General features: G+C 37.2%; 1 protein-coding gene across 8 annotated transcripts in view; it reads left to right on the forward strand.

Moving 5' to 3' along the window:
• The window catches only part of adgrb3 (adhesion G protein-coupled receptor B3), a 150,323-nt gene that overhangs the window by 49,982 nt on the left and 82,743 nt on the right, over nt 1–17,598 (forward strand). For 5 of the 8 annotated variants that reach the window (XM_030155664.1, XM_030155667.1, XM_030155666.1 and 2 more), the window contains exons 3-6: nt 9,104–9,214; nt 11,750–11,911; nt 15,959–16,123; nt 16,873–17,037. The exons of 1 other annotated variant lie outside the window; for it this stretch is intronic. In XM_030155664.1, the coding sequence (XP_030011524.1) occupies nt 9,104–9,214; nt 11,750–11,911; nt 15,959–16,123; nt 16,873–17,037 (603 nt within the window). The remainder of the gene's footprint in view (nt 1–9,103; nt 9,215–11,749; nt 11,912–15,958; nt 16,124–16,872; nt 17,038–17,598) is intronic. 2 more of the 8 variants (XM_030155670.1, XM_030155671.1) reach the window with 2 other exon arrangements.

Genomic DNA, 17,598 nt, shown 5'->3' on the forward strand with positions numbered 1-17,598 from the left:
CCACATTAAGGCCATAGTTTGATTAACAAATCACAGTAACCCAATTTCTTTCATAATCTATGTGTTAATGATGCATTTGCTAATCCAGTTAATGTTCAGAAAGATTTGTGGTAGACTACAGGAAGCATTTTTGTTAGTGGATCATGGTGAAATGAGGAAATTGGAGCAACTTCATTAGCCCTGGTTTTTCTATTGATGAATGAACGTCGCTGTCTTACAAATCAGTGTTATTTTTGTGTCTTTGTTTTCACCACAAATCACCGTACAGCTGTTTGTACACAGACAAACCACTTTGCATCTGGTTGACACCATGCCCTCAAAAATGAACAAATGAAAGGAGATGTTTTATTCACTATCCAGTCATTATCAGCTCTTATAAGGATGATTTCAAAAGCATCTAGAGGATAATAATCTGAGACCTTTCTCACGATACAAAAACATAAACAGAATTATTTAATCATTCCCATTTTAATGCACCTTTCCTTTTCTTTCATTACACAATTACTTTGCCCCGCTGAAATTACAATCATTCCGCATAAAGACTCAGCATAATTTCATCAACCCAATTCAGCATAATTTAAAATTAAGATAATGCGTCTTTTGCTCTATTACTTTAATAGAACCTAGAATCGCTTTGATATTAAGTGGCTAAAGTTTGAGAAATAATGAATTCATGCATTAAACTTCAAAAGTTTACCCACCATTGTACTTGGCCATATGGTTCAGTTCATTTGAGGTGGTATTAAAATCTAGACCCTCTTAAATTAAATAGTTTTGTGTGGTGGAAAAAGGGACTTGTCTCTTAATTAGACCTTCCCTCTTTTTACAAAAATCTCTGACATATTCATTTTGAGAGACACTATAGCGAACATTTTATAGAAGGTCACAGATGTGGTTGGATAGTGCGGTACTTACAGTATGTCTCTTAAATTATTGAGTGTTTCCAGAGAAATCCCCTGATTCGTGAGCTATATGCCGACCCCTTGTCCTGGGACACAATCCCGGCAGAGTTTCCTTTCCTGTGTTTCCAATTCTCTCTTTCCCTTGACAATATAAACCAGTCTAAATACAGAAAGAAACTAGTACCGGTGAGATGTTTGGGGTTGTGGACATTCACCTCTGTCATTGCTCGGATAAAGAAAACTGCTTACATACTTTACATGGATTAAACACAGTTCATGAGTCCATTCTGTTTAATCCTGACTTTTATAGAATTTAAGGAATGGATTTATTTGGCTGAATATCCTCCTTTAAAAACTAATTTGATAAGTGTACCGTTTCTGGGAAGAGGTAACAGTTTTATTATCTAAATTGTATTAAAAGTTAAAGTTACATTGCCAAAACAACATATTTCCTTGCTTATAAAAATACAGTACAGCATGCATGGCTTTAAAAAGTTGGAACAGTCATGATGGCTCACATGTTTGTTCCCAAAGTTGGCATCAAAATTCATTAAATAAAAATCCTATTGCACCGCTGTTGTGCTCTTGTCTGGGGACATTTCAGCATTGCCTCTGTGTCCTTGTAATTATTTTGGAGAGCATATTTGCTTTAACATGGGCTTAGTCAATGAGCCAAGACAGGGCATGTTGCAGGCATCTTCCTCATGACTAACTTGCATATGACACAATGTTCCCTGTGCTGATAGATGCAGGGTGGCAGTCTGAAGCAGTGGGCTTTACCACTGCAAAGGATCAGATATGATTGGTGCTGTGGAAAAGCTGACAGCATGAATTATGAAAGTCTCATTAGGGGCTGTTGGAAATGATTTATCTCGCCACGAAATATGGTCATCCGAATGCATTTGCTCCGTGGTTACAGAGTACATATTGTGTTTTGCTCTTTTAATTTCTTAGGTGTTTCATTTTCCATTTTTAGTGAGGAATATCCGTGAACGCCAAACCATGACTCTATTAAATCGAAGGTCACTACTTGGTATGCCAAGCAAAATGGCTCAGAAAAGGACAAGGTATGCTCTTTGAAAATTGGCTGCAGACGCAAAGGTGCTAAAAAATGTGTCATGTTTCTCACTTGACAGATGCATTGCTTGGCATGGTGGCGTTGAGCTTGGCAGTGTGTGTGACTGCCGGGTCATCTACTGGGGTTGTGTGTTTCTATACTAATGCCAAAAGCTGCTTCCATACTTTCCCCAATATCCCTTAGCAGAGGCATAACAGTAAAGCATACCTCAAAGGATAATTAGGAGGTAGAATTTACAACAAAAATCACATCCTACTGGGGTGGAATGTTTTGAGGCTATTGGCCCTAACTTACAAGAGAATATTTCATTAAACACAGCAAGAAGAATACAAATGTCCCAGATTTAAGAGATTTTCTGATATTTATGTAGTGTGGAATGTGTCGTTTTTATACCATGAATGTAACTACTAGAGTTTTGAATTTCTCTCTGAACTGGTTTCATTAGTAATCCGCTTCCATCCTTGTTTCTGTCGGTGCACAGTAGTCCTTTCACTTGTGTCCCTGCAGCAGCCCCACTTTTAGTCACGGGTGGTTCAGCGGCGTCTCTTTCTGAAAAGGCTGGTGATTTTGCAAGTTATAAGCTGCAATCCTGGCATTGCTTTCGCTTTAAAATGCTCCATAGGGGGATCCATTTTCTGATAGCATCATGCAGCTGAACTGAAAGCACAACACATTATTATGCAGAGGGTACAGCTTTGTAGAAACCCGGCATAGATGATAAAGAAATGAGTGTCTTCATTTGCTGTTGTTTTTTTTTTTTTTTTTTTCCTCTGCCTCTTATTTAAAGCAAAATGAAGTCTGGTTTCCTAGGATTGATAAGCAAATGCACAGTAATGTGGGCGTTGCTTTTGATCCATGTAGTGACAGCCACGTTATAATATAAAATTTAGCTCGTAGAATATCTATCTAAACTGTGTGATAGTATAGAAATTGAATTTATACACATTGGAATGAGTTGTAATGGTATGAAAACAGACTGATGAAGCCCGTTCCCCCGAAGTGCACGGAAAAAGAGGAGGAATGATCTGCTCACGGCACCCAGCAACAGGGCTTCTTGATGCAGTGCTTTGATAACGTCAGAGCTCCATCTAGGTTGCTTTGTGAGGTACTGCTCAATAGTCCTGTGATTTAGCATTGTGCTGTAAATTATCAATGTAATCTCCAGTAGCCACTCATTTGCCTGCACATCAGTAAGACAAAATATATCCTCTCTGCTTACCCCGGACTGCATTCTGCACGCTTGCCTCACCGCACGCGTTCCATTTTTAGGCGAGTTCACATGACTTTTCAATGAGGTGCAGTGGCAGTTGCACAGAATTCTAATTTGGCTTCAATCTAAGTCATTAGGAGAGTCAACAGGAAGCAAACAGATGGCAGAAGGAATATGATGGATAATTGTATGTCTCAGAGGACAATTCATAATTTGTATCTGATTCTGTGCAACCCCCTCATTTTCTTAATGAAGGACTAATTGAGTTTTTTTGATTGGCTCAAGCATATGGTCCCACCAATAGTGATGGGTGTGCGCAATGGCTGCAAGGAGATACATTTACAATAATTCAATACATTTACGATATGTTTTTTCTAAAGTTTGTTTTGGTGATTGGAGTTAAATTTATGATTTAGATTTTATGTGGGAGAGTATCTAAACAAAAAAAAAAACACATAATGCATTATCATTGCATAATCATGATCGTCACCAATCATCATCATCATCATGACTGTCATTGTTTTTGTTATATCCATGTTAAAATTAGTCATGGAACATTCACACTTACTATAAATATACTATTATTACATATGTCTCTAAACTGCCAGAATAAGTAAAACACAGGATAGAATATTTCCTTTATATTCATAAATGTATATATATATATATTTAATAACTGTATTTTTATGCACATTGTAATAAATAATGCTATTTTTTTCTATATTCTGGATCTGTTTTTGATATTACATTTTGTTTTCCTTGCTGTTAAACTGTTTGTTTGTGGCATTGATTATTTTTCTACCCTCTTTCCCAAGTGTAACACTTAAGGAAACATTTCTAAATTATATTTGCATTCTAGTTCATGACTCAAACAAATAATACATCTAAAATTTTGAACTACTATGAGCATTTAGAGTTGCATTGAGATTAACTACATCTGATGACTGTTAACATCAGTAATTCAGCAGTGAAGAAACTGATCAAATGCATGCTTTGAGTTGAGAGGTCTACTTCTTCCAGATCTGCCTGGACTGTATGCTTGTCTCTATTTTGGGAACTTCCAGTCTTCAAAGTGCAGTGGTAATGAAGTGCCTCTCATTAAGAGCTACATTTGTGACAGTCAGTCAGTCAGGCAGGAATGCATGGAGGGCAGTAAGCGGAGCGCCCCTGATAGAAGCTCCTCGTAGGGGCCTCAGAGTAAAGGCTCATTTCATGCAAGGTTAGACACATCAGTCATTGGACATGGGGCTGCCTTTTACTGCCTTTCAATAAAATTACACATGGAACGTGTCCACACAGTGAAGATGAACCTGGAAATGAAATGTCTTCCGCTGGACTCTCTGCAGCTGGGCTTGATCACTGCCAGTGCTTAAGCTTTAAATTCTCTGCATGTAGTGGATCAAAGCCTCAGCGATGACAAAGGTCACGGACCCGGGGAACTTTCATTTGCTTTGATTGTGCGCTGTGTTTTTATTTGTTGGTAATATGTAGTGCATGTACTTAGTCGCGGGACATTAATTAAATCAAGCATGAATATCTGTGTGAATGTGGTTACTAATTAAGCCTGAAATGATCAATGAGCTGTGATAGGTCAGAAAAGCTATGAGTCCGCCAAATCAGCCTCATATTAGTAGTTTGACTTGGGTGGGAAAATATTATCCAGCGCTATTCATGTTTGCGCACCTCTGACATTGTGATGAAGGCCTGCGAGGGCCACAGCACACACTGTTACCTCAGATGATGAGCCTCGGTGTCCTTCGGTTATAACCCTCATTTATTGTCACCTGCTGAGGTCACAGACCACTGGTGAGGCTGTTATGCCTGCATAGCTACTTATTTGAGCAGACATTTTGATACATGTTGGCCACAGATTTTCACTGTTCAGAGCTGCCACTGCTGTTTCTTCATCAAATGTTGCCCCTGCTAATACAAGCACCCCTGGAGATCAGCTCCCAAAGACTCCAAATGTTTTTCTTTCGTCCATATCCCACAGAAAATATCAACTTGCAAAAATAATCTGACTAACAAGAGCAGCTTACAAATCAGGACAAATTCTTTAATTAAACCAAAGGTATTTTCTTTAAAAATAAAATAAAATAAAAATAAACAGACTAATCGTATTACTCACCTCTTTACTGCACACCTAATTTGGTGGCAGTCCCTGCTAAGCAATATGGCTGCCATTTTAACTTGATGGCACAGCATGAAGTCACCATTTAAATGCTTTTTTATACTTTCTCATCATAATTGCACTTCCTACTGTTGGAAAGCTGTGCTGAATGTGGTACTAATTCTACTCAGTACATCCAGCAAATGAACAGATTTTTAAAATGTAAAACAAAAGAAACAAAACGTTTGTGATGTATTATAATTACATCTGTGTGACTTTCTCATAATTAAGATTTACCATTTTCTCTAAGTCTATAGTTTTAAAATAACCGGAAAATAATTAAGCTAAGGCATAGCCACACGCACTATGTTATGATTTATATTTGCAAAAATGTAATATAATAAAAGCTGCCAATGCCAAAACACAGAAATAAGTTATGAAACTGACCAGTAGCCATTTGGTTCATTTAGTTGTACATAAACAGAAAGGCACATCATATGGCTTTTGTTAATATTATTTCCAGTAAATAGTAAGCATAAATTCAACAAATGACCCATGATTTTATGATAGAACTGGAATTATCTAAAACATAGAGACTACACAGACAGGATATGGTTTGGAAATGATTTTAGATGAAGGAAAATATCCTCTAAACAGTTATCTTTCTGCAATTTGTATAAAAGGTGACGGTTTTAATCCGGAATGACAGGTTGTCATTTCAATAATGGCCTTTAGTCCCACTTTGTTTAGTTTGTGCTGACACCATACATTAAAATAAGCATCCACACACTGTACATTCACTCTGCACTGCAGTATCTGCACATTCTGCAAGACACAAGATAGATTCTACTCTCTGTAAATTATTAATGCTTCATGTTCCCTCAGTTATTAATAATTTCATGGATTTACTATAAAACATGATATGCTCTCCATGAACTATCTGAGGTCTGCTGTTTCATAACATTATTATTCAAAAACACATCCTTCTGATGTGGTCCAAGTTTTAAAATAAGATTTAGATTTGCTGAAAAACAATACATTTGGTCTTGTGTTAAAACCTGTTTTTTTTTGTTTTTTTTTAAAGAAAGGTATTTTTCTTATTAAAGTTATTTAACATACTATCTGTCTAAGGTAAATATATCTTCACATGTGATTAAAGACTATTTTTTAAAATTCTTAACCCAAACAATGCATGTTGTTTCAGTGGTGCATGCCATGAAGAGATGTGCATGCAAAGTGAATGAAACACTCCCCACACAGAAGGATAAAAAGCTAATAGTGATTGATTCCCTCACTGAACGGCATTGTCATTTCTTTGTTGTTCAAGCATGCTGACTGTTGGATATCAATAATAAGTGTTCTTTGTAATCCTGAATGAAGAACAGGGACCTCATAAATCTTAAACTTAATTTTCATTAAAACACACCGTTGAAAAGTTCTGAACACTGGCCAAAACTTCAAAATGACGCCATCTGAAACAGAACAAAATGCTCTTAAGTAATGACACGCTAAATGCATCATCTGTGCCTTCTGCCTTGTAATACAGTCAAGGCATATTGTTTTGGGCTGCTCTGACAAATTACAACAGCAATTTCCCACCACCACCCCCAGTTATTAAAATTCTGGTTTGTCTCTCATGTTTACTGTTATATACTGTAGCTACAGGCTTGAATACAATCCTAGTAGTTCAATTAAACTGTTGGGCTTATTTTTTAGTACTTTTCTGGTATTGTGTTTTGACATCCTGCTCTTTTTCAGTGTACCTTTAGGCTATCTGAAACACAGCATTAGGACTGACATCTAGGCTAGCTATCTTGTAGATGTAATTACTCAAACAGCCATCATGAAAGGATGAATACATCATGATTAAAACACTTCTATTTAAAACTGCGTGACGCTTGATCGTGTGTAACCGACTGCAGGGCTAATATTACTGTTCAGCAGGATGATGTGATCAATGTTTTTCAGGGAGGAAAATTAGGATCAGTGATTTGTGAAGCCAATCTTGTTGATTAGTTTGTAAAAAAGACATGAAAATGTTTGTGCAGAAACAACTTTAGTCTCATTTGTATGTTAAAAATGAGTGCAAGCTGCTTTTTTTTTTTTTGAGTGTTTATGTTTTGGGTTTTTTTTTCTGCAAAACAACACATGTTCAAGCTGCCTGAATCAGGTAACTCTTTTTATTTTGCAAAATGTAATTGGTTCGTGATTCAAAGGCGCCGCAGGACAGAACATGAAATACAATAAAGAGATAACATGTCAAAGTATCTACAATAGTTAACCTTACATGATGGAGCATTAGATCAGCCGCCTGCTGTCTGTGCAACCATCAGCGTACCTGCACATTTCCTTTGTCCGGCGTAGAGTTCACACTGTGCCGTCTGCTTAATTTGAGCAAAACAGATGTGGACATAAGATCTTTGAACATGATTCTGAGGCGTGTTACTGTGTGCAGCCATAGTTCTGGAGATCCTAATCAGCATCAAAAGGCTGTGATGCTGATTTTTTTATTAATTTTTTTTTTTACTTTTTTTTTTTACCTGCGGCTTTTTTTCCTTTCATTATACCATGTATATATTGACTTTTTTTTTTATTAATTATTCTTATTCTTTGTATCTCCATGAAAGCACAGAGTCGATATATCATCTCATTCTGGGAAGAGATGTTACTTTTTTCTTTTTTCTTTGTCTATATATGTGATTTTAATATACTTTCTTAGATGCCAACAGTCATATGGAAGACGCAGCCAAGTGATTTAAAATTAGTGAAAATAATAATATTTCAGTGGAAGATGATCAGACGAGCGGATAGATTTCCCCCTAGGCTTCGCTGTGAGGGAGGTTAGTTTTAAATCTGCTGTAGCAAATACAGGAAACTGAGGCTACAGAGTAAAAGAGGATTTAAACATTCTCCCTGTCAATGGCTGATGCGTTGTATTGTCTAATGTACTAACATAAGCTATGTGTGAATCTGTTGTTGATGCATCACCTGCATTGCCTATTTGGAAATGATAAAATCACCTCATTGGGACCACACTGCCAAAAGTAATGCTAGCGTTCAGTCAAAAACAAATTCAAGACAATTTGCTCGAGTTATTCGACAAAGTAGAAATTGTGTATATTTTTTTACATAGAGAAAAAGAAAGTCAAAAACACCTGATGCAAAGTTTTGCTCGCATCACTTTCTTCAGTGTGGCTTCAGAACATTGTACTCATTGTCTCTTTGCCCCTTCACGGGAAACAAAGAGGGCATGCATTGTAATAAATACAGCTCAGAATACATTTGTCTAATTTTTACAAAAGCTCACAATATTTTGGGATGGGTCAATCAAAAAAAAAAAAAAAAAACTGACAAGATGACAAGTTGTTAAGGAAACTGTGGATCAATAGCATGTTATGTCCATGACCCCCTCCTCTGTGGCTTTCTGATGGCTTACACATTTTTACTTTCATTTTGTTTTGTTTTCTTTTTCGGGTGTGCAGGTGGGGGGGTGGGAGGGAGGGAGCTGGTCTGATGAAGTACTAGAGTCTTAAAACCAATGTGAGTTTATCTGCATGTTTGCTCTGTGTTTACGCTGTGCTTTCAAGCTCAATTAATACTTCCAACTCACCCTTATAAATTCGTTGCATTGTTCTATGCCCTAGAGTAAAGGACAAATTAAATACAAACTTGTGTGGTCTTTGTTTCTAGCCATGTACTGCAGTTGCTTCAAACATCCTGAAAAAACGTATGTAATAAGCTTTTGTTCTCAGAAGATCATGTTTAAGCCTAGCTTTCATATCAACCTCTATTTTGTCCCATAGAATATGGAATGATCGGAGAGCATACAGTAAAAAGTCAGCGGCCAAGATCAGTTCATGACACAAAGGCCCTGCAGGAGCAAGCTGAATCTGCTAAATTTATGGCACAAACTGGTAATACAATAGTTATGTTTCTTTACTTTATTTTGTTAACTAAACTTAATTTCATCATGCATGCTCTCTCTTGTACTGCACCTTTTAAGTGGAAATGTTTTGCATTATTATTTTTTCCTACTCATTCTCTATTACTGCTACATATGAACTAGAAAGCTCAATTTGATTCTTGAGTATTTCCTTTGAACATAGAATATAATTGAGTTTTGTGGGTCTGTTTGTTTTATTGTCACATAGTGAGTTGGCAAGTGGATTACTCATACAGTATATTCATAGAACATTAATTAAACAGCAGTTTAAAACCAAGGCCCTGATGTAGTTAATCATTTCCTCCAAGGCGTGATAAATTAAATGTCATTCGGTGAAAAACCCACCCCTTCAGCCAAATACGAAACACATACTTGGCAAAAGTTGAACTGATAGCTGTTGCCCTTAGAGATAAAACGAAGCTATGTGGCTTAATCATGTGTAGCATCTAATAAATTAAAGGATGAAATAACTTAAATTCATTATTATTATTATTTTTTTTTTTATTATAACCAACCATCTTAGAGTAAAATCACAATACACTGAAACAGAATAACTGACAGCAGTATTAATAATATTTTAATTTTGCTTCATTATTTACTTATTTTTATATTATTCTATCTATAACACTTTTTTTTTTCCAGTGGGTGGGTTTAGATTTAGACGCTATTATGATTTTTTCCCCCCCTTTTTTCTATTTTTTTTTTTGGGAATGTTTTTAGTTTTTTTTCATGTGTTGTTCCAGTTTAAACCGCTGTCATTGTTTAAAAACTCCTCTCATTACCATTTTAATTTGTGACACACCATACACGTATCCCGATACTAATATAAAACCATTAACACCTCTTCATTTTACACACGCTGTAGGTATGTTGTTTCCCTGTTTGAGTGTCATCGCTGTGCTTTTCTGTTTCTCATTCTCACACAATTTACAATCCCTGTACTGCCTCATTTAACAAATTGATCCACCTTTCAGTCTATTTTATGATCTGCAAAATTAAGAGCAGGGTTTAGATCCCTATTTGGCCAAATATATGTGTCCTTGATGCTACAAGCTAAGAACGTCCTTAAGCCTAATGTGCTTAAAATTATAACATGATATGATGACTTCAAATGACATAAATGTATTCAGAGCTGCAATCGAAATTATTCATCTATGTATAAAATTATTTCTCTAATGCATAAAACCTCAAAGAAAATGAATACTTCACCACAGTGTTATATAATCAGACAATTACAGCAATTATTCGGTGACTACTTTGATGTAGGGATTTGATTGTCCACTCACTTGTCACCAAATAATTAATTTTTTTTTTTTTCATTTAGGCAATCATGGCTTTGGAATTCACCCCACTGCCTCATCATAATAAACACTTTTATTTAGCATTTCATGGCTTTTTGATATTTGTCCTTTTGGGACCATAAATAATTTAAGCCTCAGTGTTATTTATTCTGACTAATCTTATTTACCTCATAAGCTATCTTAAAATCAAAGTAGTTACTGTGCTCATTTTTCTTACTAATTTGCTACTGAAATATTGACAATACGTCTGCATACCAAGTTTAATTCCTCCAAAACCTGCTTGCCAAAACTTCCATTTAAAGATATGGGCCGTAGAAGCAGAATTAATTTGCATTCAGTGGCATTACTACAAGCTTTAAAAATCCCTGATAACTAGTATTGAACTACATCTGGGCACTTAAAACTGAAACTAGAATAGTTTTCTTTCAACAATGTGAAAATGTGAAAACGGCTATGAAGTGCTGAATAAAATTGGCTAACTTTTTTCATTTTCCTCCTTCACTGGGAATTACCAGGTTAGGATGGATTGAAATTTATTGAAAACACAGTATCTCCACTGTTGTCAAGGAAACTAGACAGTTTTCTGCAGTGCAAGGGAATCCATATCTCTGACTTCTTTCTGAACTAACACCCATTAAAATTCCATTTTATTTTTCCAGACGTTGTCTTTCTTGCATGTCACCATGTTTTATAAAGTTTTGTTTGCTTATGGTAATTTTATTCCTTTGTTTAAACATACTGTTGGGTTTCATTGAAATGCATGATTTTAAGTGAATTAAAACACTTAGATATAACCCGAATGTCTACTGTTCCTTTATTATTAATGTCGTCTCTGTGATCTTTGCATAAATGCATCTTAATATTTTTTGTAAAATGTCTGATTAATTTATATATCCTTTTAAAACTATGAAGACAATTACTAATGTGAGTATTGCAGCAAAGTTTCCATTTTGCTGCATACAGTAAATACTGAATAATTGAATCGCCATTTGGTAATACACTGCCAATTCAGTATTTATAAAAGATCACAGAAGGTAACATGTAGAGTACACAATAGTGTTCTTGTTAAACTTGGAGACCCCAACTCACCCTAAAGTGACATATGTTGGCCCTCAACCCAGCACACTTTATCCCACCCTGCCCCCTCAGCCCTGCCCCAGGACCATATTGCTGCATTTAACTAGTGTCACCCTTCTCCCACACAGGTGAATCAGGTGCAGAGGAGTGGTCCCAGTGGAGCTCATGCTCTGTAACTTGCGGTCAAGGGTCGCAGGTGCGAACAAGAACATGTGTCTCACCATACGGAACACACTGCAGCGGCCCTTTAAGAGAATCAAGGGTTTGCAATAACACTGCCCCTTGTCCAGGTAGTGTTAGCCGCAGATTCTTGAATATCAATGTTTTGCTAATTTGTTGTTGATGGGAGGAAATGTGCTGTTGTGTTTTAACAAACTTTTTTTTTTTTAATGTGTCTATTTAATAATGTATAATGATCATTATTATTACAGTTATTATTATCTGACACTTTCTTCTTTGATGTTATTTTGTGAATGTGGATTTTATTATTTTTTTTTTCATTATCACTTTTGCGTTCTCCATTTCATTTAACTGTAAAGCAATTCATCAGCGTTGAGATGGTTTAATGACATGTCGTTGTGCTTGGGGAACAGCAGATAGGGATATAGACATCAGTTTCATTTCCTTGAAGGTCAGACGCGCATTTTAAAATAGCTTGGCAGCGTTTCTTCAAACACGCTGTAAGGCATCTCTTCCTCAACCCATGATGGCACAGCAGATGACTCACTGGTTGTCAGGTATCGGCATCAGATGCTTCTCTGACTGGTTACTGCAGCGCGCTAATGTTTGTCTGCAAGCATTTGAGCGAACAGTATTGCCGTTCTAAACACACTTATTCATATCATGTTTGTTTTCACAGACAAATGCACTGATTTGGTTATGTACTTCCCAGCTCTTTCTTAGATTTAACCACTGGATTCAGGAGGAGTTCTGTAGCTGCATCGCAAAGCCAAAGTAATAAGGACCGATCACAAAAACGCTACAACTATCCTTTGATATTCTAATCAAGTATGCGCTGTGCTTCAGTTTTAGATGTGACATGTGTAAGTGGGAAGTTGGCAGTTTTTAAAAGGGTCATCCTCTTACTGTGCGTGGACACCAGGAACTAGAAAGAAGATGAGTCATTTTAACAGTTGATTGACTACCAGCCAACCAGTATCAATGTGACTCCTCACCTGCCATTAATATTTAGCAAAGACAGCATAAAAAAAAAGGCCGCTCTTATTAATAAAAGCAAAAATAAATATATAAATAAACCCCCGTATCATGTGCACTAATTTGCAAAATGGCAAATAATTCATTTCGAACTATTACTTAGAAAAGCTACCAATATGAACTCAATTTTGACCTTGATTTATCTCAAGACAGTAGGTATTTGGTATATTTAGTAGATACAGACGTTTCTTTCACATAATAAAATAAGTGCACCATAAAACTCTGGAAGAACCCACAAGCAGGGTCACATTGTTTCATGACTTGGCAAGAACAAAACAAAGTCATTATTGTCCTGTGCTTCTGAAAGATGTTGGTCTTTCTCTGAAAAACCTAACGCAAGAATCATCGCATTTATTTTCTCCGAAGCATGTTTTAAAGTACATCCAACAGGCTGTCACTGAAAGACAGAAAATCCAGAATCTATAACTAATATTTTATGAGGCGGACAGAAGGATGGTGGAAGGATGCATCCAAGAGGAGTCTTATACCAGGCGTTTTCAGTCTAAAAAAACAAAGCACACCCATTGTCTGTGAACAACAGTTGCAGGCTGGGGGTTAAGTACGTTGCAAGCAATTCTGGGCCTTCTTACAAATGACTTCCAACACAATATGTCTGCCAAAGTACAACAACCCTTCTCTTTTTTGAAACACCCCTCTTAGCTGAGTAGTGCCCAAAACCAGGCGCAGCAGCTTGGTTTGTTTTTGCTGTTTTATGTTTCAGCCTTAGAGTGCAGTTACTCTATTGATGGATGCGAGAACAGTCTATAGGAATTATGATTATATTGAACATTTTTGGCAGTAGGCTACTCGATTTATGTACGAGGCCCTTTCAACACAGAATAAAGCTTTTTGCGCTGTTGGCTTGCAGAGACCTGATTGTGTTAACATTAAACACTGTAATTTGTTTATATTATTCATTTTATGTCTTTCACTACTGTTTTCAGTGTAGTTTCAAGCAGCAGTAGACACCATATGCTACCTGTGTAGAACCATACAAACACCTAGCTGGAAACTATAAACTGAGGCTTGTATAACAACTACAGAGACTGGAATTTCCCTCTGGAGTTTGTAGAGAAAACAGCCTACAACAACTCTGTGGCAAAGCAAAGGTTGCAGCAAAATGTTGTATGATGGGAGGTTGATGGTGAAACCTACTAGCATGTATGAAATGGCCATCCAAATCCCAGTTTACTGCAAATTAATGAAAACATTCTTGGCAAACGTATTTGCTTTTGTTTACTATCACATATTGGTCCAAGAATTTCAGCCCAAACAGCACAATATGACTGCTCATGACCACAATTAAGCGAGAAAAAAAAAAAAAAAAACCTTCAAAGAACCTGAATCCTATTCCATCATTGCTAGCCATGGTGACTGGGCCTGCTTTGAACTCAATTTTTTTCAAAGTAAATGCTATGGCACCATGGGACACATAGCTAAGAGCATCAAAGTGGTGCCAAGAGGCAAGGGGTGGGAAGACAGTACCTCCCCTCATGGCAGACCATCAGCTGGATCTACTCTACTAGTGATACTGAAACCCACAACAGCAAACCTCTAACGCTATGAAAAGCAGCCCATTTTAAGAGGAATAATTATCAAGTGAACAAAACAGTCACGAGTTTTCAAGGTCTCAGTTTTCGACTGTCAACACAGAGTAAAAAGCCCATTCCGTTGCCGTGGTGCCGTAAAACTGAAACATGTAGTATATGCAGCTCACAGCGTTTCAAACCCTCCTAACTCATCCCCAAACTGAATTTTTTGCAAATAGCTCATGTTTAGTATAAATATGACTTTTTGCAATAAAAGGATGTTCAGTATGATTTAGCTGTGGGTTGTTTTGGATCCTTTAATTCAGTCAGTAAATGGATCACGCAGCTGTGAAAACTAAACATTATTTGCTTTAGAAATTAACGTCAGAGGTTAAACTTTTGCACTTTGGAAGAAGCGTGTTCATCTTTTCCTGTCACTGTGTGCACTCTGTGAGAACTCAGACAAGACAGGCCGTGTCTTACTTTTGTTGGCTTCTCAGATTTCCACATTTTCCCTTTTCAAAGTAAATATTTGGACCGACAGCAAATATCTTCCGCAGTAAAGGCTTACCATCTGTCGACCAGAACCCAGTTAAGCTTACACACAAACCAAGATGCAAAATGAAGATGCAAGAAAACTGATGCTTTTCTCTGGCCGTTGGTTAATAGAAATATATTTCAATTCAAGTACAATGACAATTTGTATGCATTAATAAGAAATATAAAAACAAAAGTCAAAACAGGCCAAGTTTGGAAAATTTCTTGCCTAAAAACCAAAACATGGGGAGTCATAAGTGTCACTGCTTTCTGTCTCTTTTATGTTTTGGTTTAGCTGAAAATTGACAAGCAATGTTAGAATGGCACAGTATTAAAACAAAATAATAGATTTGGATGGCACATGGAATTTTGGATGATTTTAGACTAAACTAAGTTGCAAGACATTTGTAGCTCAGATGTGCTGTTGCAACGTGGGATCAAGATATGAAGCTTATCACAGAATATCCTTTCATATTCATTCTTTTTGGACAGTGGCCGTTTGGCCTGATATTTGCATCAAATGGCCATTTCATTACCGTTAGAGATGTGTGAGATGTGGCTGGGTGCTCAGAGGTCTAGATCAAAGCTGTCTGCTTTGTCTATAGTCATAATTAGTATGTTGGTTTAATGGCAGATCAATGTCGGCCGACATTAACCTGGAGGTCCACTGCAGTGAGAGTCCCAGTCAACCAAGAAAACTCATCACACAGTGAATTTGTGCAGATCTGCTGCAGCTCTCCATCATTTTGGCAAAAGGAGCCGGTGTTCTTGTGCCTTGTTCTAGCTTGTGTAAATTTCTCTGATACTGTATGCAGCATTCTTAATGGATATATAATACCTGTGTACAGTCTAAAATGAACAGATTTGACTAAAGCTTGTGTCTGAGAAGCCCCACACTGTCTGTGTGCTCAGTGTTTCATTTACATTAGTTTTGTTGCTAATTACTTCAATTAATTTTATTTCATTTATGGCTCAGTGCAGTTTGTTATGAGTTTGTTTATGCTATAGCATAAACAGAGACATTGATTAGAGCTGACGCCCTTTCTGTGCCCGCAGTACACGGTGTGTGGGAGGAGTGGTCACCGTGGAGTCTGTGCTCATTCACATGTGGCAGAGGTCACCGCACTAGGACTAGGATGTGTGCCCCTCCCCAGCATGGAGGCAGGGCCTGTGATGGACCTGAGACCCAGACTAAGCTTTGCAACATAGCCCTATGCCCAGGTATCCTCTGTCTGCTGTCTAAATATATTTAACAGTACTAAAAAATAACCCTCAAGGCATGATGATTGTGAGACGTAAAATCATCAAACTGATTCATAAACTAGTAGTTTACCTTATTTACAGCAATGTAATCAATAAAGGTGAGTAAAAATGGAGTGAAAGCAGGGTTACCGTGGTACATTTAAAGTAACATTGCTTACACTCTAATACCGTTTAGGAAACCCTGTTGAGAGTCCATACTGTAATACTGACGTCAAAATCACTTACCCGCAATTGCCTGTGAATGGTAAGCAGATTAGTGATGATGAGTTTTTCCACACAGTAAATGTTAGCTTTGCTCTGGAAACAGACTCAGTTGAAAACCACTCAATCCCAGAGGCTTTTCCTCTGCCCTGACAGGGAAAATGGAAGGCAGCTAACAAATAATTTGAGCACTCTAAACTTTCATATTTGAATAATCTGAATCATCATATTTGAATATTTGTTCAAATCACTTCAATATTTTATTTCCCTTTTGCTTATAGCAATTAAAAAAAAATTTACCTTGAAGAAAATTAAAGCAGAAACCCAGCTAATACAGTTTTCAAAATCCACCAGTTTTCATGTAATCCTTTGCTTTCTACTTAATGTCTGTTTTATTGGCTTCAATCTGAGACAGAATAGTGATCTGAATATCTCCTCCCATTTCTGTCTGCCCTCTTTTTCCCTTCACTTGGGACATGCTTGTTGGGTTGTGGTTGGTGCCTCAGTGGACGGACAGTGGCAGGAGTGGAGCTCTTGGAGCGATTGTTCGGTGACCTGTGCCAATGGCACTCAGCAGAGGACCAGGCAGTGCTCAGCGGCCGCCCATGGGGGATCTGAGTGTCGCGGTCACTGGGCAGAAAGCAGAGAGTGCCATAATCCTGACTGCACAGGTAAAATCCTGAGCCTCTTAATTCTGCATCCGCTTTGATGTCTAAATTCAAAATTATGAATTGAAACACGGAAAAGACAGAAACAGAAAGAACCAGCCCATTATGTCTTCATCAGAGTCAAAACTACTAGCGTTATTGTTCAACTTCAGATTATCAATATGCAGCCTGATTTACAGCACCATTTCACTCTTTCACTTCCATACTGAAAAGCTGAGTAGCGGAAATCAAAGCCGTGTTGTAAGAATCGAGAATAATGTTTAAAACCATGCTCTATCAATTGGATTTGTAAAATCCAGTTAGATATACTGTATGCCTTTCACATAATTCAGGGTTAGCTGTCCAAACCGTCTGTCAACATCATAGATGTATTAGAGGCTCAAAGATGTCAGCTTAGTGGTCTCCATCAGGCTTTGAATTGTCTGATCATATGAAGGGCCTGAGCACTCTCATAATCTCCTGATACAATTTTTACTGCAGCAGTGTAGAAACAACGCCTTTTTTTTTGTTTGTTTGGTTGGGTTTTTTTTTTGGCATTTCACTGTCATGTGTGTGGCAAAGAGA

Source organism: Sphaeramia orbicularis, chromosome 15 (genome assembly GCF_902148855.1).
Source record: "Sphaeramia orbicularis chromosome 15, fSphaOr1.1, whole genome shotgun sequence".
Taxonomy (NCBI): Eukaryota; Metazoa; Chordata; class Actinopteri; order Kurtiformes; family Apogonidae; genus Sphaeramia; species Sphaeramia orbicularis.